At 39.8% G+C, this 23827-nt stretch overlaps 2 protein-coding genes across 7 annotated transcripts in view; both read left to right on the top strand.

Annotated features, from left to right (window-relative positions):
- Nucleotides 1–23827, top strand: part of LOC114797346 (MORC family CW-type zinc finger protein 3-like) — an 80978-nt gene that overhangs the window by 20103 nt on the left and 37048 nt on the right. The gene's annotated exons all lie outside the window — the stretch shown is intronic.
- LOC114797347 (MORC family CW-type zinc finger protein 3-like) lies at nt 109–23688 on the top strand. Of its 5 annotated transcripts, XR_003750846.1 has the most exons (19): nt 109–163; nt 2462–2534; nt 3077–3209; nt 3325–3548; nt 3852–4008; nt 5270–5417; nt 7692–7820; nt 8017–8136; nt 8214–8311; nt 8463–8567; nt 8737–8865; nt 8945–9019; nt 18499–18544; nt 18902–18976; nt 19591–19672; nt 20094–20133; nt 20555–21032; nt 21290–21451; nt 23152–23688. XR_003750846.1 is itself a non-coding variant. In XM_028992206.1 (18 exons), exons 1-17 carry the CDS (start codon nt 125–127, stop codon nt 21429–21431), a joined length of 1815 nt encoding a protein of 604 aa, XP_028848039.1. In that variant the 5' UTR covers nt 109–124; the 3' UTR covers nt 21432–21451; nt 23152–23688. The 5 variants fall into 5 exon arrangements, 3 of the variants coding, with proteins under 3 accessions (XP_028848039.1, XP_028848037.1, XP_028848040.1); XR_003750847.1 differs by lacking the exon at nt 20555–21032 and having other exon boundaries at nt 19574–19672; XM_028992206.1 differs by lacking the exon at nt 20555–21032.

Here is a 23827-nt window from a genome sequence, read left to right as displayed (position 1 = left end):
AAGATGTATACGTGGAATTTGTGTGTGTTCATCTGTTATTAAACGGGAGCATGTTATGACAAACCCAGAGAGCCCCACCTTTACCCTGCCCTTAGAGCAAAATGTTCATCCGTACACAGGAGAAATGGCGACGTTCACAGAGGAAGGGGTTCCACTGAGTACGGTGAGTTTTTCCAAATATTCACTTTCTGTCCATAGTGCAGTTAATGAGATTTTCACTGCAACGCTTTTCATTCAACACTTATTCACATTTTAAAATCCTAATTAGATGTTTCCTTTTACAATGTAAAATGTTAGATTTGATTCTTCATATTGTATAGCTCCTAGGATGCCTATGGCATAAAATCATCCTGAGTTTTACGTTCAGTACAGTGGAAGAGCAGATGCAGAACTACTTTCAGTTTTGTTTGCTTGTTTCATAATTAATTACGGACTAACCGCTAAAAATACGTTACACATGACATGTTTAGACAGAGACATGCACGGCCACACCAGAACACATAATTTCCATCAGACAGAACATTCACAGACGGGGCTGGTCAATGCAACTTTCTCAGGGTGTGTGTTTACAATAAGTGCATCAATAAATCTTCTTGACACCCAGAAAGTAGTCAGACCCCCTTCAATTTTTCACTCTTTGATATATAAATCTTTTAAGTTCATGTTTTTAATGTACAGCACCTCATATTGACAGAAAAACACAGAATTGTTGACATTTTTGCAGATTTACTAACAAAGAAAAACTGAAATATCACATCATCCTAAGTATTCAGACCTTTTGCTCAGTATTTAGTAGAAGCTCCCTTTTGAATTTTCACACTTGGATTTGGGGATCCTCTACCATTCCTCCTTGCAGATCCTCTGTAGTTCTGGCAGGTTGGATGGTAAATGTTAGTGGACAGCCATTTTTAGGTCTCTCCAGGGATGCTCAGTTGGGTTTAAGTCAGGGCTCTGGCCGGGCCATTCAAGAACAGTCACATAGTTATTGTAAAGCCACTCCTTAATTATTTTAGCTGTGTGCTTAGGGTCATTGTCTTGTTAGAAGGTAAACCTTCGGCCCAGTCTGAGAGAAGTCTTAGTCCTGGATATCCCTGTACTTGACATCCCTCAATTGCAACCAGTTGTCCTGTCCCTGCAGCTGCCACCACCATGATTCACTGTTGGGACTGTATTGGAGAGGTGATGAGCAGTGCCTGGTTTTCTCCACACATACCACTTAGAATTAAGGCCAAAAAACTTCTTTCTTGGTCTCATCAGACCAGAGAATCTTATTTCTCACCATCTTGGAGTCCTTCATGTGAAAATTTTTTTTTTTTTTTTTTTTTTTTTTTTTTAGCAAACTGCATGCTGGCTTTCATGTGTCTTGTACTGAGGAGAAGCCACAGTCAGGCCACTCTGCCATAAAGCCCTGACTGGTGGAGGACTGCAGTGATGGTTGAATTTCTACAACTTTCTCCCATCTCCCGACTACATCTGTGGAGATCAGCCACAGTGATCTTTGGGTTCTTCTTTACCTCTCTTACCAAGGCTCTTCTTCACTGATAGCTCAGTTTGGCTGGATGGCCAGCTCTTGGAAGGGTTCTGGTCATCCAAAAGATCTTCAAGTTAAGGACTATGGAGGACACTGTACTCTAAAGAACCTTACGTGCAGCACACATTTTTTTGTAACCATGGCCAGATCTGTGCCTTGCCACAATTATGTCTCTGAGCTCTTCAGGCAGTTCCTTTGACCTCACAATTCATGATGCTTAGGATCATGTTATATTTCAGTTTTTCTTTGTTAATAAATCTGCAAAAATTTCAACAATTCTGTGTCAATATTTGGTGCTGTGTGTACATTAATGAGAAAAAAAAATTAGCCAATGGCTGCAATATAACAAAGAGTGAAGAATTTAAGGAGGTCTGAATACTTTCAGTACACACTGTATATATTACTGGATATTTTTGGTGATTGTGCTTTTTGTTTACTTTGGTTTTTAGCATGTGTCCCATGCTTTGCACAGAATGTGATTATGTAATGTAATGATATTGTATTGATCTGTCTGAGCACCATTTTACTGAATCCCTGCTCAGGATTTTATATGCTGGCTCAAATTTGGACGTATTTCTGGGTGTTCATACATTAACTGAATACAGATAAGGTCATTTCTATACGTAAAACATTCAGCAATCCTACATGGTCTACTTTCATGTTTCACTTGCTTTACTAGCTTCATTTTTTATTCTGCCAGATTGTGATGTTGTAAAATAGCATGGTAGAAAATCTACAACATTATTATTTAAGTTCAACAGGCTTCAATTGCATCACTGTTTCAGGTTAATAAATTGTAATATTGACAAACTGTAATTGTATTGTGCTGCCTCATGAATAAGATGTCAAAGCTCCAATCAATTGAATATTTTATTTGTAATTATATATATATTATTCAATTTTAATATTTTTTTTCCCTATCATTTACAGCTCAATCCAAATTACTTGCATTCAAACTCTACCAGCCACACCTGGCCCTTCAGTGCCATTGCTGAGTTAATTGGTGAGTTATTGTGCAATATCCTCTATTGGAATGTATTTTTGTCAAAGTACTAAGTGAGTCACTGACTGTAATGCCGTGGGGAAAGAGTGGAGTTGAAAAACCGAAGTGAAGATTCACAATCACGTGTATAATTAACACATGGGACGAGGGCCATAAAAGGGACTGCCAGCTTCTCTTAGTGGGGACAGGAGCCAGAGGGAGAAAGCAATGCAGTTACTTCTCACACAGTCAGCACACGAGCATGGGTGCAGGTTGACATGCCTTACTGGCAGTTTATTCTGTATCGAGAACCATAAAACCATAAAATATTCCATAGCAGTCATCAACACCAGCATATAGGCTAATGCAGTTTTCAGATATCAAACAAAGTAACAAAACAAAAGAAATAAAGAACAAGAGAAGTGACAGCATATAATGGCTGGAGAAGAGCTAAATATATGTATTTGTTGTTACTGTAATTTGGTTCTTCAGATGTGAACATAAAAATTAACAGAAAAGTTTCTGCACCTTTTGGTTCCTTTGTTCTGTTTCTGTGTTCCCAGACAATGCATATGATCCAGATGTTTGTGCAAAGCAGTTGTGGATTGATAAAACCCAGATTAAAGGTGTGGACTGTCTGACTTTTATGGACAATGGAGCTGGGATGGACTATGATGCAATGTACAAACTGCTGAGGTCAGAATCCATTTTGAATACATGTATTCCAATATAATCCAGTCAGTAGAATAGATTTATTTGTCCATTTTCGTTGAAACTGATATCTGCTTTTTTCTGCAACCATATATTTTAGCTTCGGCTTCAGTGACAAGAGGTCTCTAAGAGGCCATGCTGCAGTAGGCATGTATGGAAATGGCTTTAAATCGGGTTCCATGCGCCTGGGGAAGGACGTCATTGTGTTCTCAAAAAGACGTAACAGCATGTCTGTGGGCATGCTCTCTCAGACCTACCTGAAGGAAACCAAGGCCTCTAACATTATCGTCCCCATTGTCACCTACAATCGCGTTGGAAGTCAGAATATCCTTTTTCAATGAGGATTCATGTAAAGAATGTAAAGGATGTTAGAACCAAGTTACAGGTATAGCACCATGAAAATGCAACCAAGATAACAGACTGCAGTTCAATATAACATAACATAAAACATAACATAGGAACCAACATAACCATGAACATAATTACAGTGTATTTTATTATAAAGCAGCTAGTATCAGGTAAATGAATACTTTTGCCATTTAAGGAAATTAAGCATTTCCTCTACTGTAGCTATCCTGACACCCTCCTACAGCTTATGTCATTTAATCTTAACAACTGGTCCTCCACATTGTATAAAGCCAGAGGACATGGCCAGCATGCAGAAGATTTTGAAGTACTCCCTGTTTCAGACAGAGGAGGCGATACTTTCAGAACTGAAGGCCATCAATGCCACTAAAGCTAAAAACACCTCAGGGACACGAATCATCATCTGGAACCTCAGGAGGTGAGCTGGTCGTGAGGAAAAATAGGCTGAAGCAGATTATGTGTCTAAAAAGTCTGTGTCACCTGGGACTGTGTGTTTTGTTGTTTTCAAGACAGATTGTCAAGATTTTATTTGTCACATGCATAGTTATTGCTGTACAACACACAGTAAAATGCATCATGACTGTGCATAGTTAAAGTAATAGTTATAAAATTTAAACAAAATGAGGAAAATAAAATAGAATAAAGTTTAAAAGTAGTAAAAAAGTCGAGATGCTATAATACAAGGAAAGACATTCATGTTCAAGGAGAACATAAGACATAGACATCATTGGTAGTGGCTATGGATTCTGCAAAAGTACATTGTGCAATGAACAGTATAACAGTTACAGATTGAAGTCGACATCGGTGGACATTCAGATGGTCGGGTTGGGAGGTGTGAGGTGTGGTGGCATGTCCTGGTTCAGCATCCTTATTGCCTTCATCTGGTTGTACTAGATTTCCACTCTCTGCGAACCTGAAAGAAAGCTTCTAGAAGCTGGAGCATTCTGGACACACAGCAAACACATAATAATATAAATGTGAAAATAATATAAATGTGCAGCAAAAGATATGTCATCTGAAAGGTCCCCAAAATTCCTCTACTGTCTGTCTCCATCTATGTAGATTGTCTCTGGTTAGGATCAATTTCACATCCATGCCATAGGTCAGACCCACAAAGGAAGGAAGCAAACACATCACAGTTGTGTTAATTGGTTTCATTTATATGATTTCATTTTTATATAATGTATTTTTAATATTTAATAAATGAATTGCATATATTATCCCTAATATATATTCATACATAACAGGTAGAACAAGGCCAGGGTCTGTCAATGACCAACTGTAGATGTGACGGCAGATGTTAAATGAAAATATTTCCATCACACCCTCAGCCTGTCTACCCCGTCTACCTTCTGTACCCCATCTCTGCTCCCACAATCTTCATCGCCTCCTGTCTGCCCCTGCAACTCACCTCAAAGCATTTAATGATTTTTTTCATGTCTGGGCCAATTCTGATACCAAACAGTGTATTTCTGCTAAACTTTTGATTAGAAAATATGAAAACCTGAACTGAGAAAAGCACTTGCGCTTGGGTCCTCTTCACACTTTCATAGCACTGCAGGCTTCAATTGTGCCTCTGTAGAATGCGTTGTGAGAAATGATGTCCCTCTATCATCTCTGGAGGAAGTGCATTCATGTGGCTTCTTTCTTCACTGAGTTGGTATTTTACTGCTTTACAGGACTGAATCAGGCAAACTGGAGTTTGATTTTGACACAGAATGTTATGACATCCAAATCCCTGCTGATATGTCGGATGGCACCCAAACTAAATTCAGACGGCAAGAGCGCAACGCGCCGACAGTACCTGACACCGACTTTTCCCTCAGGGTGAGTTTTATTTTACATTCAGCGGTCAGATGGCAAATAACAGGATGAAGATGGTACAGTCAAGGTGTGTGCCTTGTACCTAAATTTCATATATAAAGATCTGAAGTAGTTTATATCACCCTTTTACACTATTTCTTAATACAAAGTGACAGTGAAAGATTTGGGGGAAAAAAAGTATGTAACATCATGTTACATACATTGGAGGAAATAAACTTACAAAATCAGCGAGGGGTCAAATAATTGTCCAATGTCAAAGAAATGAAAAGTCTCAGAACAGTATCATTTTAATGGTAGGTTTATTTTAACAGTGACAGATAGCACATCAAAAGGAAAATTAAAAAAATTACTTTAAATAAAAGACAGAGACTGATTTGTATTTCATTGAGTGAAATAAGTATTTGAACCCTCTAACAAAAAAAGACTTAACACTTAGTGGCAAAACCCTTGTTTGCAAGCACAGAGGTCAAACTTTTCTTGTAGATGATGATCAAGTTTGCACACATATTAGGAGGAATTTTGGTCCATTCCTCTTTTCAGATCATCTCTAAATCACTAAGGTTTTGAGGCTGTCTCTGTGCAACTTTGAGCTTCAGCTCCTTCCATAGGTTTTTATATTGGAATAAGGTCAGGAGACTGACTAGGCCACTCCACTCCACTTAATGTGCATCTTCTTGAGCCACTCCTTTGTTGCCTTTGCTGTATGTTTTGGGTCATTGTCGTGCTGGAACACCCATCCACGACCCATTTTCAATTTCCTGGCAGAGGGAAGGAGGTTGTCGCTCAGGATTTTATGATACATGGCTCCGTCCATTTTCCCGTTGATGCGGTGAAGTTGTCCTGTGCCCTTAGCAGTAAAACACCCCCAAAGAGAGTTGAGTTAATGCCAAAGAGCTCAATTTTGGTCTCATCTGACCACAGCACCTTCTCCCAGTCACTCTCTGAATCATTCAGGTGTTCATTGGCAAACTTCAGACGGACCTGCACATGTGCCGAGCACTGCAAGATTTTAATCCATTGCGGTATAATGTGTATCCAATGGTTTTCTTGGTGACTGTGGTCCCAGATACTTTGAGGTCATTGACTAACTCCTCCCGTGTAGTTCTAGGATTATTTCTCACCTTTCTCAGAATCATTGAGACCCCACGAGGTGACATCTTGTTTGGAGCCCCAGACCGAGGTCGATTGATGGTCATTTTGTGCTCCTTCCATTTTCGAACAATTGTTGCAACAGTTGTCACCTTTTCTCCCAGCTTCTTGCTAATGCAGGTCTTGTGCAGGTCTACAATTTTGTCTCTGACATCCTTCGACAGCTCTTTGGTCTTTCCCATGTTTGAGACTTTGGAGTCTGCCTGATTGATTGATTCTGTGGACAGGTGTTTTTTATACAGGTGACTAGTTAAGACAGGTGTCATTAATGAGGGTGACTGATTGAGTAGGAGTGTCTAACCACTCTGTGGGAGCCAGAACTCTTAATGGTTGGAAGGGGTTCAAATACTTATTTCACTCAATGAAATGCAAATCAGTCTCTACCTTTTATTTAAAGTTATTTTTTCAATTTTCCTTTTGATTTGCTATCTGTCACTGTTAAAATAAACCTACCATTAAAATGATACTGTTCTGAGACTTTTCATTTCTTTGTCATTGGACAAACGTACAAAATCAGCCAGGGGTCAAATAATTATTTCCTCCACTGTACATTTTCTCACAAAATGAGCCGAAATTGGCAAACATGACTATATTGCAACTGTTAACAGTGCCATACAGTGGAATTCTAACATTATATTGTTTCATTTTCTTTGTAAACATTGGTGACACAGCATCTGCCAAATAAAAAAAAATCAAGTCTTCCAATTATTTCCATGGGCATGGGTTCCGTTAAGCGAGGTACCATCCCACAAACTCCCCGGGGGACCTTTCATGGCTGACCGCTGCTCACTAAGAGCGATAGTTTAAATGGATCAATTTAGTTGTGTGCACTGTTTGCTGTGTTATGGTGTGTATCACAATGACATAAACAACTTTTTGTCATTGTGACTTGTGACGTACGAAACAACTTTCACAACTTTCACTGACATCTCTAAAAAACATGGTTCACTCTCAGGAGCTCAGTGAAGTCAATCATTGTGTTGTGATTGTCACACCAAGGAGGTGACACGAGGCACAACATTACATATATTTGTAATAAAAATAAAGATAATCTCACAGACAAGGTCCACGGTCATGTGCAATAATTTATGAAAACTATGCTGTTCTTTCAATCTTTTACTGTTCCAGGCCTATTGCAGCATTTTGTACCTAAAGCCCAGAATGCAGATCATCATCCGAGGACAAAAAGTAAAGACACAACTGGTATCAAAGAGTCTTGCCCACGTCATAATGGACAAATACAAACCCAACTTTCTTGTATCCTTGCAGGACAACTGAACAGAACAGTGACAGAAGACACACCAAACATTCTTTAGACTAAATACAATGTGTTCTCTAATATTTTTTCCTCTTACTTACTTCTTGGGTATAGAACAAATGATAAAAACAGTAACAGTGTGTGATGCGTGCAGCAGCTATCTAGCAAACATTTGCTCCTTCACCTGAGCTTCAGAAACAAGCTGTCTCTATAACATTTGGCTATAGCACCATGGGTAAAGACAACTACGGTGTCATGATGTATCATAAAAACCGGCTCATCAAAGCCTATGAGCGTGTTGGATGCCAACTCAGAGTAAGAGATTTTCTTTCCTTAACTTTTAAAAAAAATATTCTATTTAAATTTTTAGGTTGTTTTTCTTTTGTTAATAGGCCAACACAAAAGGCGTGGGAGTCATCGGGGTTATTGAGTGCAATTTCCTTAAACCAACTCACAACAAGCAGGATTTTGACTACACAGATGAGTACAGGTGTGTGTGTGTGTGTGTGTGTGTGTGTGTGTGCACGCATGTGCTGCTCAACTAAGAAAAAGAGAGAATAAGCAGAGTATCTTTTGAGTATTTTTTCTAAAAGTACATATGAGTTTGTGAGTTTTTCCTGTATTTGTGGTATTACACGTAGGAAAACTATGTCCAGTCTTGGGGCAAAGCTTGAAGACTACTGGAAGGAGATTCAGCATAAGAGAAACACAGAATATCCTAACTGCCCTCCTGTGGAGGATGTTGAGTGAGAGACATTTGTAATATTCACCTGGAATATGTTTGTACAGCTTGTTAAGGATGAAACTAGAGAGACGTCACATGGTCCTGTTAGATGTTTAATACCTGGGACCTTTTCTATGTACAAATACAATAAGTTGAAAAGGAATGTTGGTTTGACATTTGGGGATCAACAGAAAACAACCAGACCAGGACTGGGTCCAGTGTGATGAGTGTCTGAAGTGGCGGAAACTTCCGGATGGCATCAACATTAAGCAACTTCCTGAAAATTGGTTCTGCCACATGAACCCGGACCCCAATTTCAGGTGCACACACACACACCCACACACACACACATACACACACATGCACACACAAATCTGATCATAAGAATCTGTTTCACAGGAGCTGTGAAGAAAAGGAAGAGAAAGAAGATTCTGAGGATGAGCAGCCAACCAACAAAAAAACATATAAACAAGTGTAGGTTGCAGTTAGTCACATTATTTAGTTTTTTAGATATCATGCAAGGGTTCAGGGGAATGTTACCTACAGTCATGGCCAAAAGTTTTGAGAATGACACAAATACTGGTTTTCACAAAGTTTGCTGCTTCAGTGTTGATTATATCAAATTTATGCAAAGAGTCAATATTTGCAGTGTTGGTCATTTTTTCAAGAACTCTGCAGTGTGCCCTGACATGCTGTCAATCAACCTCTGGGCCAAATCCTGACTGATGGCGACCCATTACTTCATAATCAGTGCTTGGAGTTTGTCAGAATCTGTGGGGTTTTTTTTGTCCACTCGCCTCTTCTGGATTGACCACAAGTTCTCAGTTGGATTAAGATCCAGGGAGTTTCCTGGCCATGGAACGCACCACACCCACCTCACACTTAACATATTTTCGTTGCAATCTCCACACCCTCTTCCCTACTCGACTGTCTTCTGTTGTTTCCTCTGAGCTTTCCCCCTTATACATCCTCTCTATTCAGGACCCTAACTGTGCCACAGACATCCTTTGCTCCACACTAACCTCTTGCCTTGTGAGACTCTGCCCTCTCACCTCAACTTATTAAATATCAATATCTCCTGACATCCTTCTCTACACTACAGCAAAGACTAGTTTTTCCAGGACAAGGTAAGCAACTGCAAAGACTCACAAACAATTCTCTACTTTTAACTGCCTCCTGAATCCTCCACCACCTCACCCCTCTACTTCTCTCTCATCTGAAGACTTTGCTACCTTCTTCACAGAGAAGGTGGCTGACATTAGCAAACAATTCTAACCCCAGACCTCATCCCGTTGTCACCTCTGAAACCAGAAAACAGTCTTCCTTCACTCCGCTCTCTGAATATGACATGTCTAAACTTCTCCAGTCTAGTCACCCCACCACCTGCTCCCTGGATTCCATCCCATTACACCTCCTTCAGTCCATACAGCCTGCCATAATATCTGCTCTGACACACGTCTTAAATCACGCACAACAGGAACATTTCCCACTGCGGGCTGTCATTGCTCCCCTGCTAAAAAAACCCACATTAAACCCATCAGTATTGGATAGCTACCACCCAGTCTCCAACCTTCTTTTTCTTTCAAAAATTCTTGAAAGAGCAGTCCTGGCTCAACTTTCATCATTTGTCCATGAGCATGATCTTCTTGACCCTTTTCAGTCTGGTTTCAGGAAAGGACATTTGACTGAAACCTAGATCTTTCCGGGCAACAACTCCCCTCAGCAAAACCTCTCAATTCAGATTGGCTCACTACTTTTAACACCCACGGCGTCTGCAAAAGCCTTGGAGTTTGGATTGATGACAAACTGAGTCTGAACCATCACGTTGCTGCCATCTCCAGATCCTGCAGGTTCACTCTCTACAACATTTGCAAGATTAGACCTTTTCTTTCACAACAGGCTACGCAGCTCCTCATCAAGGCAATGGTCATCTCAAAACTCAACTCTCTCCTGGCTGGAGCCTCTGCAATCACCATAAAACCATTCCAGATGATCCAAAATATGGCAGCCCGCCTCATCTTCAATCAGCCGAAACACACCCATGTCACGCCTCTTCTCACCTCTCTCCACTGGCTCCTGGTAGCTGCTCGCATTGAGTTCAAATCCTTGATGGCCTATAGGGCTATAAATGGAAGTGCACCCTGCAAATGAAATGAGACTGAAAATTCCCTCTTCACGGGGTCTCCGATCCCAATCGACTCTGTTCTCGTTTGTTGTCCCTGGCTGGTGGAACAACTTTTGCCATGACTCTTTGCCCAAACATGCAGGATACTAGAAAATACAAAAACAAAATTCAATGGGGGAGGTCCAGAATGATCCCAAACAGTCCTGATCCCTACACAGTGAATTTGGCTGGGAGGTTTAGAGGAAACCTCAAAAAATGCTCCAAGTGGGTTGGGCTCTATTCTTTTCCCCACAAATACTGACAACATGTCAAATATTTCAATCCAGTACTGGTGTAAAGAAGGGCAAAGCCAGAACATATGGATAATATTGGACGAGGACTGCTGACATCGGTCACACAATGGACTGACGCCCTCATAGATTTGTGACAACCGCACCTTAGAATAATATGAATGTTGTAAGATTTTAAACTTTATGAGGCCAAGTTTAGCGCAAATGATCCAGGAACTCGCAGCAGAACCTCCTCCCAAATCTCATCAGGAACTTCCGGTCTCAAACCCTCATCCCAAAGTGTCTTCAGAGATGTTAGTGATTTAGCACATAAATAAAAAATTTGATAATAAATATAAGAAACCGGACTTTTCAGAGATGGAGTTGGTTTAAGAAGGTCATCTAAAACAGAGTCTGGGGGTAGATTGATGAGCAAAGCTACGTACCTGCAAGTATCTAAATAAATGCTGCTGAGGAAGAGAATATTATATGAAACAGTTGTGAGAAAGAGGCACAGACATTTTCTATGTATAGGTAGGTGGAAGAAGTTTGTAACCCAAAGTGTTAGATTCAGAGAAAAGTTTTAACAATCCTATTTTTGGTATAAGGCAAAGTGGAAAACAGAATAGAAGAGTGCGCTAAAGCTTTCAGAGATGTAGGTTTGACCGAATTTGCTTCTATTGCCAACCAATTGATTTGAGCATCTGATGCTTGGGACTAAAGCCAGTATTTGAGGATCCTAATATTAGATGCCCAATAATAAAACCTAAAATGTGGTAAGGCTAACCCACCAAGTTTTCTTGGTCTTTGTAAGTACTGTCTGCATAGTCTCTGAACCTTCTTGTTCACTATAAACTCAGAGATTACAGAGTCAACTTTCTGAAAAAATGACTGAGGCCGAAATATTGGTATGCATTGAAATAAGTAAGAAAAACATGGTTGAAAATTCATTTTTACCATATTAACAAGTGCAGTCAGGGACAGATTAAGAATAGACCACCGTTCACGATCCTCTCGAACCTGAGACAGCATGGATATGAAATTAGCCTTTAAAAGATCCTCAAATTTAGTGGTGACACAGACACCAACATATGTAAAGTTATGATGGGCAATTTTGAAGGGTAAGCTATAAAGAGGGTAATTCTTAGCAGCAGTATTAATGGGAAGTAATTCACTTTTATTCAAATTCAATTTATAACCAGAAATCTGAGCAGCAGGGATTGAGACCAGTAGGTTAGAGATATATAGCAAGAGATCATCTTCATAAAGGGACACTCTCACCTCCCGCCCATTCCTAACAATTCCAGTAATCTGAGGGTTAGACCTAAGTGCAATTGAAAGAGGTTCAACTGCAAGCGCAAATAATAATGGACTTAAGGGGCAACCCTGCCTAGTCGAACGATATAGGGGGAAATTTGTTTGCGGTGAGGAGTAAAGTATCTTAATCCATAAAATGAAGTTTGTTTTAAAGCCAAACCTTTCCAGTGTATGAAAAAGATAGGGCCATTCCACTCTATCAAAAGCCTTTTCAGCATCAAGTGATATGAGGGCCTCCTGAGCTTTGGGATCTGGAGTGTTATAAACAGACATCTAAGGTTAGAGAAAGAGTGTCTATTTCGGATAAATCCTGCTTGGTCTGCAGAGATGATGCTCGGAAGGGTAGATTCTAGTCTTAAAGCCACATTCAACAAGCTGATTGGGCGGTACGACGAACAACACAAACTTTCAGTTTGTCAAAAAAATGATCAATCTCAGCAGGAGAAGATGTAATATCAGAGGAGTAAAGAGACATATAAAATTCCTTAAAGGCTTTGTTAATTTCCAGGGGATCAGATATTTTGCCAGATACTGTTTGAATCTGTAGTATTTGACGAGATGCTGATGTGTGACATATCTGGTGTGCCAATAACTTGCTGGCTTTGTCTCCATGTTCATAATAGTTAGCTCTGGATTGAAGTATCATTTCTGTATCATGATGTGTAATAAGAGCGTCATACTCTGCTTTCACAGAGAGACGCTCCTTGTATAAGTCTGGGGATTGATTGATGGCATATTCATTATCCAAATGAGAAATATGCTGCAACAACTTTTTCTCATAGCCTAAGTAAGAGATAATCTCCCCCGTTATATTAGCCTTCAGGGTTTCCCACAACAGAGACGCAGATATATCTGGGGTTTTACTGAAGCTATCAAATGAGTCAATCTGTCGTGAAATAAACTTAGTAAACTCTTCATTCAAAAGAAGCAGAGTATTAAGTCACCTTGGTGCTCTAGTGTAATAAAAGTTCTTGAAAAATATATTAATTGAGATTGATGCATGGTCTGATAAGGCAATGGCATCATATTTACAGTCTGATATAGATGCAAGTAATCTATTATCCACCAAAAAAAGAACAATACATGTAAAAGTATGGTGAACTTGAGAAAAAAATGAGTATTCACTTTTAGTAGGATTAAAGAAGCACAAAGGAGCACAAACTGCAGAAGAAGAGTGGTCCAAAAGAGGATTAAGCCAGCAATTGAAGTCACCCCCTAATATTAGATAATGTGCAGACAAATCGGGAATCATTGAAATAAGACATTTGAAGAAATCCTCATCGTCGTAATTGGGGGCATATATATTAATTAGAGCCACACAAGTATTATGAATTTGGCCCATAACAATAACAAATCTCCCATTAGGGTCAGAACTTGTACAAAAGGAACAGATTTATGCAAGTAGTATGGCCACTTCTCTTGCTTTCCCTGAAAATGAAGAGTGGTAGGTTTAATTTATCCAACACTTCTTAAGTCGGACATGGTCTGAGGGTTTGAGATGTGTTTCTTGAAAAAATATTACATAGGCACCTACATGACAAAAAATCTTACTACGTTTTACATATTTTTGTGCACGGTTATTACTATGTCTATAGTTATAACCGGTTATTACTTATTACTATTAGCGAATGTCGCTCTTTTCTTCACCACCGCCACTGTAAAGTCCGGGAAAATAGAAATCTTCTTGCCCATGTGGAGAAGAGGAGACATTTCTCTGGCTCTTTGCAGGATCTGGTTACGGACCTGGAACAGGTTCACTCTAATAATGAGTGGACGCAGAGGCTAGCCATCTTTGGGTCTGGGACGTAAAGTGGATTTGAACTCCAGACCCGGAGTAACCCCAGCCGGACCAGATCATGACGGTTTTGTTTGTTGAGCTACTTATTTTTCACTTTGTCCTAATGGCTTGATGCTCCATCATGCTAGAAACAGCATTGTTCGTCACCAAACTGTTCTTGGATGGTTGGGAGAAGTTACTGTCGGAGGATATTTTGGTACCATTCTTTATTCATGACTGTTTTTAGCTGAAATTGTGAGTGGATGAGAAGCAGCCCCACACGTGTATGCTTTACTGTTGGCACGAGACAGGACTGATGGTGGCGCTCACCTTTTCTTCTACAGACAATATTTTTTCCAGATGCCCCACACAATCTGATGAAAGGGGCCCCATCAGAGAAAATGACTTTACCCCAGTCCTCAGCAGTACAGTCCTTGTACGTTTTGCAGAATATCAGTCTGTCCTTGGTGTTTTAGTTGGAGAGAAGTGGCTTCTTTGCTGCCCTTCTTGACACCAGGACATCCTCCAAAAGTCTTCACCTCACTGTGCCAGAGCCGAGACCAGGCAGCAGACAGACCGGCTAAACCGAGTGTCTGCCATTTGCGTAGAGTCGCCACCCAGCGTGTATACTACTGACACTGTGTCTTTACCTCGCTCTATTAAAACAAGAGACTCTACAAGAAACGTTAATAATAAAACTGTTCCACGGGCTGGGCGGGGTGTCTGTTTCAGCAACTTACTACCCGTTACTGTCACTCCTTCTGAACCTACCACCAGCACCCCCAACATAAGAATAGGATTATTAAATGTTAGATCTCTCACACCTAAAATGCTTATTGTCAATGAAATGATTACAGATCAGGGGTTCGATGTACTGTGCCTGACCAAAACTTGGTTAAAACAAAACGAATTTGTAGCATTGAACGAGTCTAGTCCTCTTGGATACAGCTATGTACACAAACCTCGCTTAACTGGAAGAGGAGGTGGCGTCGCAGTAATTTATAAGGATAACCTCAGTATTACTCATAAACCCGGACAAGGATTTAACTCTTTTGAGATTCTACATACCAATATAACTCATGTAGTCTCACAAAATAAAAATCCTAAATTCATTCCATTGATTATTATTTATAGACCCCCTGGACCTTATTCTGAGTTTCTTAGTGAATTTACAGATTTTGTCTCCAACTTAGTTGTATCTGTGAATAAAGCCCTAATTGTCGGCGACTTTAACATCCACTGTGATAAATTAGAAGACTCACTAAGAACAGCATTCCTGTCTTTATTAGACTCAGTTGGAGTTATCCAACATATAACAGGACCTACTCACGAAGGTGGTCACACGCTCGATCTTGTGTTGACTTTCGGTTTAAATATAGAAGATATAGTTACTCTTCCGCAATCTGAAATGATCTCAGATCAGTTCCTCATCGCTTTTAAAATATGTCTCAGACACAACAAACTCAATCCCCAGATACCTTACCAGATTTATCAACGCTGATAAACTCACCGTCAGACCACGCTGAACTTGACCAAGCGACCAAATGTCTAGAATTAACACTGCGTAGTACGTTAGATATAGTCGCTCCCCTCAAAAGGAAGATAGTAAGAGATAAAAACTTAATTCCTTGGTATAATGATCACACACGCTCGCTTAAGAAGACCGCCCGGAAATTAGAACGCAAATGGCGTCGAAGTAAATTAAACATATTCCGAATAGCTTGGAAGGAGAGCCTACTTAACTATAAGAAGGCTCTTAGCACGGCTCAATCAACATATCTGTCCTCGTTAACAAAAATAATCCCGGATTCCTGTTTAAAACTATAGCCAAACTAACCAGGAATAAGACAGAAATGGATACTACCACTCAATATCATCATAGTAGAGATGATTTTTATGAATTTCTTTAATACTAAAATTGTCGCGAATAGAGAAAAGATTAAAAGCACAACAAATAGCTCCGCCGATATTTCCATGAAAAATAATCTTCTAATAGACGACCACCGATTAGAACGATTCAACCTTATTAAAGAGCATGAATTAATCAAATTAATCCCGTCGTCAAATCAATGTACTTGCGCTTTGGATCCGATTCCAACAAGGTTCCTTAAGCAAATAGCACCCAATATTATAAATTCTATCCTCAAAATTGTTAACACGTCGCTTAGCACCGGCCACGTACCAAGTTCGTTCAAGGTAGCAGTCATTAGACACCTGATTAAGATCGCAGTCAGCTTTCAAATTATAGACCGATATAAAACCTTCCGTTCATATCAAAAATCTCGTAGCCCAGCAGCTGAGCGCATACCTAGACTGTAACAATATCCATGAAGTATATCAATCAGGATTTAGACCTCATCATAGCACTGAGACAGCACTGGTTAAAGTGGTTAATGACCTGCTGTTGGCCTCTGCAGCGTTTGACACTATCGATCACGCTATTCTCCTTGCCAGGTTAGAGAATGTTATTGGGATTAAGGGAACAGCCCTTGAATGGTTCAGATCATATTTGACCAACCGATATCAGTTTGTGGACATCAATGGTGTTTCGTCTTCACATAGTAAACCACAAGGTTCTGTCCTAGGTCCGTTACTTTTTTCTCTATACATGTTACCTTTAGGCGATGTCATCCGCAAACACGGTATTAGCTTTCATTGCTATGCTGACGACACACAGCTGTATCTGTCAGCATTGCCAGATCAGAGGCAGCATCTGAACAATATAGAGAATTGTCTGAAGGACATTAGACAGTGGATGCTCACCAACTTTCTCCTGTTAAACCCTGACAAGACAGAAGCGCTTGCACTTGGGCCTCAAGCAGCCAGGCATAAACTGGCTGACTACACAATAACCCTGGATAGCCTTTCTATCTCACCGAGCATTGAAGTGAAGGATCTCGGTGTCATCATTGATGCAGGTCTCTCATTCAATTCGCACATAGGTAATGTCACTAGGATAGCATTCTTTCACCTTAGAAATATTGCGAAAATAAGAAATATCATTTCAATGCATGATGCAGAAAAGTTGGTCCATGCATTTATTACATCAAGGTTAGATTACTGCAATGCATTATTGTCTGGATGCTCTAGTAGGTGCATGAGTAAACTCCAGCTAGTACAGAATGCTGCAGCCAGAGTTCTAACTAGAACCAGGAAATTTGACCACATCACCCCAGTCTTACAATCACTGCACTGGTTACCCATCAAATTTAGGATTGACTACAAAATCCTACTTTTAACCTATAAAGCTCTAAATAGTCTCGCCCCACAGTACCTGAGTGAACTTTTGGTTCTTTACGAACCGCCACGCCCCCTTCGATCAATGGGTGCAGGGTCACTACTGGTACCTAAGGTGCAGAAGGTCACAGCTGGGAGCAGATCCTTCTCCTATAGAGCTCCGCAGTTGTGGAACAGCTTGCCTGTCAGTGTCCGGGACTCAGACACAGTCTCAGTGTTTAAATCCAATCTCAAAACCACATATTTCAGTATCGGTCGTACAGTGCAACCGTCTGCCGCTGCTTCTGTTTGTTTTTCTCCGAGATACGGAATCAAGCACCCAGACTACTGGCAGACCCCAGTGATCAGACCAGCAAATAAATCCTGGTTCCTGACAACTGCTTAACAAGGACATACCATGAAACAAAACAGAGGGTCACCACAGCCACCACCACCGTTACAACTACAGCTATAGGGATCTTCAAATGGACCATTATGGACACGTAATCTAGACCATGACACTGACTACATCCTGGATTTCTCCAACCCTACAACTGTAGGACTGACACCACCCCAACCCTGCACTGACACCATTTGCAGGCTCACTCTACCCTGGAAGGGGGTCCCTCTCTGTATCACTCCTTCCCAAGGTTTCTTCCTTTCTTTTTTTCTCTCTCCTAGAGTTTTTTTGTGTAGAGTTTTTCCTTGTGTGCAGAAGGGTCAAGTGTGGGGGTGTCAAAGCCCATTGAGACAAACTGTATGTAATTTTGGGCTATATAAGAAATAAATGTTGTTGTTGTTGCATGCAGATGCTCTCACACCTGCCTGCTGCCATTCCTGAGCAAGCTCTGCACTGGTGGTACCCCGATCCCACAGCTGAATCATCTTTAGGAGATGGTCCTGTGTTTGCTGGACTTTGGGGACCCTGAAGCCTTCTTCACAACACTTTTACAATATCTTTGCCTCATTTTTACTCTCCTTTTAAAGCATCCAGTCTTCTATTCTAACTATCAGCATGACAGAATGACAGCAAACTTTTTGAAAACCAGTATGTGTCATTCTCAAAACTTTTGGCCATGACACTATATAGTCTGTTTTTCTTTCTCTAATGGCTTCAATACCAAGTCTTCCAATAAATTAACACAAGCCAGTTTGCTTTTGCGTTTGATAATGTGCTGTAGGTTCATCTACTTAAATTCAGAAAGAAGAGAACATTACTAATCAAACAATTGTGTCTTGTCTTATTCAGAGAACGGCGTAATAAGGAGATGATCAGACAACAGGAACAACTACAGGTAGGTATATTTGTAATGCAGGCGCACAATAGGAAAGTTCAAGTTAAACAAGATCATTTTAATAAGCAAGAAATAAACCCACCCATGATCCAAAACAAAAGCAGACTATAGGCCACTATATTAGTGCTCTGTGTCAGTTGCACATAAAACTAAAGACACAATAAAAAAAAAAGTGAAGTGATTGTCACTAAGTGCATATAGAGAGGATAGGAATCAAAGGACATCACACAACTAATCATGCAAACATGAAGTAGTGGCTCCAACTGGTGGCTTAACAAGGGCCAGAATGTACAAGATATTCAGTTCAACATCATAGGTAATAAGATAAAATAAAATAACCACCTTCTCCTCCATCAGAAACAACAGCAGTTGATGGTGGCCCTGGCCAAAGAAAATGAGACTTTGCAAAAGCAGAAGGAGCTAAAACGAACAGTGAGTGAGCTGGTGTACTGCTCTGCTCCTTCTGGTCTGTAAAATTGTATGCAACCTACTGGTGGAACTGACTTTTGTGGAGACTTTTTACTTTCACTTTCATTGCATTTAAAAGTCAAATATCTTTATTTTCACTCCACTACATTTAAAAGTCGATTTTCACTCCACTAATGCAAGTAGGAAGTGTAATTTTGTTAATAAGAAGTTTGTTAAAAATCATTGTCAAACAGGTTAAAACTATTGTATTTTATTCCCCTGCTAAAACACAGAAGCCTGTCCCTCTTCTGAATTTACCAGACTATGTTTTGCACATATAGAAACTATAGATAAAGAGATATGTGTTTTGTTCAATTTAAACTTCAATTTTTCTTAATCTCAAATTCTGTCAGTTATTCTACCCAATGGAAATTGTTTGACATCAGTTTATTTTGCTTAACATAAGTTTATAGACATCAGTGTCAAAGTGACATTCTGATACAAACCATTGGTATGTCAAGAGTGATGAGTCAAAACATGATTATCTGTCTAACTTGAATTAATACCTTTCTCTCCACATCATCACATTCTTCTTTAGTCTCTAAAGTAAAAAAAAAATAGTTTATCTGTTTTCTCAGAGAGCTTCAGTCCAACTCACTGCCTGTTCAGGAGTACCTGAACAATCACCAGCTAACAGTTTCCTCAGTCCCAGTTCTCATGGTGAGGATGCCATCTTTACCTGGAGTGTATGTGTGCGTGTCTGTGAGTGTTGGTGTGGCTTGCTGCAGATCCATGACTGTATTCACATTATACAATTTCTAACTACAAAAGTGTTATAGCTCCATAATAGAAATAGTCCCTACCCATACAACACATACTGCATGTAGGGCAGGTGACTGCAATGCCCCAGGTCAGAAATGTGCATTTACTGCAATATTAAGTCTCAGATTGTACCAAATGAAAATGTTTAATCCTCAAATTGAAAACTAAATCTCCTCTCCGCCTGCAGTTAGTAGTCTCCAGACCACTGGATTAACAATTTAGGAATATCATAGTAATTTAGTCCACTTGTAACTTTCTGTAACTACTTCCTGTAGTTCCTTTTTAATTAACTTGACTATTATTCTGATTTTACACACAGAGGGCTCTAGTTCCATGCCAGACAACTCCACTCCTATCAGGTATATATACTCTCTATGTTTAATTTCAAGTTTGTCTTATTCCTTCTAGGATTGATTCCCTATTTACATGATCGTTCTCTTTGTAGTTAAATCTATTGTTTTGTAATTTAGAATAGTCTTATTTCTTTTCTATTGATACATTAATTATGCTGTTCTAGACAGTGATTTTTATAATTACATAGATATTGTTGCTGCCACATTAATTAGTCATAAAAGACCTTTTGTTGTATCAGTAACGAAAAGGCTAGATTGAAAGGCATAAAATGAAGATAAAATGTTTATGCAACAGGATATTTATCAGCTTAAACATGCACAAGTTTAAGCTCGTATACATTTTTGTAGACTTTTTCAAGTTGGGTTGTTAGACATCATGGTGACTGAGGACCCCATAACAATTTGTTAAATTCTTATAAATACACAGGAAGAGAACAAGCATGGCTGGCAATGGAGCAAAGAGAATCAAGACTAATTGTGATTTAAAAGCCAATGTGAAGACCGTCAATAATCCTAACGGGCAAAAGTCTTATAATGAAATTCTAATGAATGCGAACACAATGGCCTACAACTCCGCAACCATGGAAAACACAGAAACAGTAGGACGGAAGATAGAAGCAGCAGAACATGGTTCAATGGTCAACAGTATGGAAGATAATGCTCAGTTTGAGACACCAGAATCCCACATGGAGTTCATCAGTGAGCGTTCATCATCCCCAATGCTGAATTTTGAGCTGTTTGGTGAAGGAGAAAGCAGCACATGGGACTGTGTACCGCCTGGACTGTGTGAGGAAAGACTTCTCCTGGAGGGCCAAGCACAGCAAGGCCATCAGATGGAGCTGCTCAGTACAACTAGACAAGAAAGAGATAATTACAAGAGCATGGTGGATCATCTTACCTCTCAGGTAGATGACCTGCAGAAGCAGCTTTTTCAGAAAGAGGTGAAAAATGCCCAAGCTGAGCATGGCACCCAAACCGACGAAGTGGAGAAAAAAGATTACAGGGCGCAATTCCAACATGTCACAGAAATTATTAAAAAGTTGAAAAAAGAGAGAGATGCATTTATAAATGTGATGTCTGTGTTATCTCAACTTCATCAATTGAATGAGATTATAGACGACCTCGTGAGAGCCACTATTGAGGCTGAAGAGTGTAATTGCAGATACCCAGGAGAAGATATGGCCCAAAACACAGAAGTCATCCTCAATGAAGAGGACAGGAGAGCTGCCACTGCTTCTAATGTGAAGGAGAAACAAGGAGATGGAAGAAACAGACAAACCGATGACCATTCCAGCAAGAAATGAGACGCAGAGCTCAAACTAACGTAAGACTTGGATAAATTCTATAGACAGACATGGTTTGCACTTTTAAAATTGTAACACGCAGTCCGCAGGACTGTAAATCATGAGTAAATATGAGCTCGACTATAGTATGTAGTGAGTTCCAGTCTACCTACATGCACTACATGGACAAAATGTTGGGATTTACCTCTTAATCAATTAATTCATTTGACTCGTTCAGGACCATTGACAGGTTTATAAAGCCATGCTGTCTACAGATACATACGTTTGTTCAAGAATGGGTTGTTATGAGGAGTGCTGTGAATTCAATACCGTGCTCCTCTGGCATTTACCTCACCACAAAAAGTGTGTAGTAAGAGATTCCTGGAATGGGTTTCCATGGCTGAGTGTGCAAGCCTCATGCAACCAAACACAATGCCAATCCTGAGAGGAAGTGATGTAAAACCCAGCAGCTGCGGACTGTAGAGCAGTAAAAATGTTCTCTGAAATGGTCTCTGGCTGTCAGTGTGATGATGGATAACCACAGTGATGAACATTAACTGCACGACTGCATCATGCCAAATATTTGCTAGAGGAAGGATAAAGTTATTGAGTGGTTTGTCATGGTTTGGGTGAACCTATTCTGGTTCAGCATGACGGTGGTCCACTGCAGAAAGCAGGTTGGGTGAGTTTGGTGTGAAACCTGAATGGCCAGCACAGATCCCTGACATTTGTACACCACTGGGATCAACTACTGTGAGCCAGAGCCATCAGTGCCTTCACAAATTCTTTATAGATGAATGGGCAAAAAATTGTTGAAACATCCTGCACGATCTTGAGGAATCTTTCACAGATAGACTGCTGTAGCGGCAATGGGGGGACAAATTCCCTATTTTTCTCTATTAATTTAGAGCAGAATGTCATGGGTGCTGCTCTAGGTGTCCCAGTACTTTTGTATTTTATAGTAAATTTGGAGCAAAAGTTTAATAGCCAACAGTTTTTCTTTTGATTAATATAAGTATGTAGTACAGAGGCCATTTTAATAGTATTTCCTAAAAAGGAAAGTTTTTTAGTTTGCATTTGATGATCTTTAGTGACTCAGCTGTTCGAACATCTAGTGAAAGTTCATTCCATCACCAATGTTTTTCTGGTACCTTGAGAGATGGTGGTTCCAGTCGAGCAGTGCTGGAGGATTGGAGAGATCGAGGTGCAGAGCGAGGATAGATGAGAGATCTGAGGTAGGAGGGTGCTGCTGACCCTTACTTGGCTTTGTAGGAGAGCATTACTATTTTGAATCTGATGCTGGTAAGCCAGTGGAGAGAACGCAGAAGAAGTGGTGTTAGAAAATTTGTGAAGGTTGAAAACAAGTCATGCTGCAGCGTTCGGAATGAACTGGAGGGTTCGTAATATTGAAGGTTTAGGTAGTTTGCAAGAGAGGCAAGAGAGAGTTTTCATGTGTGGAATATGTGCTAGAGTGGTTTAAGGTTCTTTCATATATAGTTATAAGTAGCAACTATTTAATTATCAAATATATAAATACTTAAATTATCCAATTATAAGAGATAGGCCTGTTGCCCTCTCTGAAACATTCTCCTGTGGGAAGTAAAATATGTGAAATATATAAATAGTTAAATAAAAACTTTCATATGTAGGAATTACATCATAAGCAACGTTAAAGACAGTGGTAACACAAAAAAAGTTACTTGTCCTTTTTAACCCCTTTCTGTTGTCTTCTTCTTTCCAGCCTGAATCAGCTTTGTCATCTCCTGGTCTCTATCATCCCAACTCTGGACCTTCAGCAGGTCAACTATGACAGCAATGTCATTGATGAAATTGTAGACAAAGTTCTGAAGGAAATGTCTCATGATGAAAAAAATATGTAGATCGTGTGGAGGATCAGCCGGCATGACCCCTTACAAACACTATTCTAGTGCCTCTAGACAACATCTGGACAAAAATCACCATTTGTTTTTTATTAATTTGTTAGAATTTTTTTTAGATATTGCGGTTTATTGATTAGTCATGTAGAAAACATATTCATAAAAACATATGAGGAGCCACCCTGCAACATTACAGAGAGAGAGAGAGACAGAAAGAGAGAGACACACACGGGACGTCACAATGCTGCAAGTTATTGTTTAGTTTTTATTATTTCACACCTCTATGTCACTCTGTTACATGGACCAGCTATTTACATTATTCTTGTTAAATTCTCATTCTCTCACCCTCTCACCTCTGTGCTCCATGACAACAAAATGGACAATAAAAGTATGAAATAAAAGCAGTAACGTGTTTATGGCGTGTACTATGTTGTGTCAAAAAAGTGTAATATTGGCCCCCATTCGTTATGGACACATTATTGAATTGGAGTGGATAAATGGTCCAAAGTGGATTAATCAGTGCTCTAACAGTTCTTGTAG

This window comes from Denticeps clupeoides, chromosome 9, assembly GCF_900700375.1.
Source record: "Denticeps clupeoides chromosome 9, fDenClu1.1, whole genome shotgun sequence".
In the NCBI taxonomy this organism is placed as follows: domain Eukaryota; kingdom Metazoa; phylum Chordata; class Actinopteri; order Clupeiformes; family Denticipitidae; genus Denticeps; species Denticeps clupeoides.
The sequence above is the reverse complement of the archived record's forward strand: the minus strand, read 5'-3'. Positions and strand labels throughout refer to the sequence as shown.

Bases quoted from the DNA above. Each gene is read 5' to 3' on its own strand.
- LOC114797347 (XM_028992204.1), top strand. From the start codon at position 125: ATGGCGACGTTCACAGAGGAAGGGGTTCCACTGAGTACG. The intron at 3,210-3,324 runs GTCAGAATCCAT...CATATATTTTAG, and splicing joins GCAATGTACAAACTGCTGAG to CTTCGGCTTCAGTGACAAGA. The intron at 3,549-3,851 runs ATATCCTTTTTC...CTGGTCCTCCAC, and splicing joins CAATCGCGTTGGAAGTCAGA to ATTGTATAAAGCCAGAGGAC.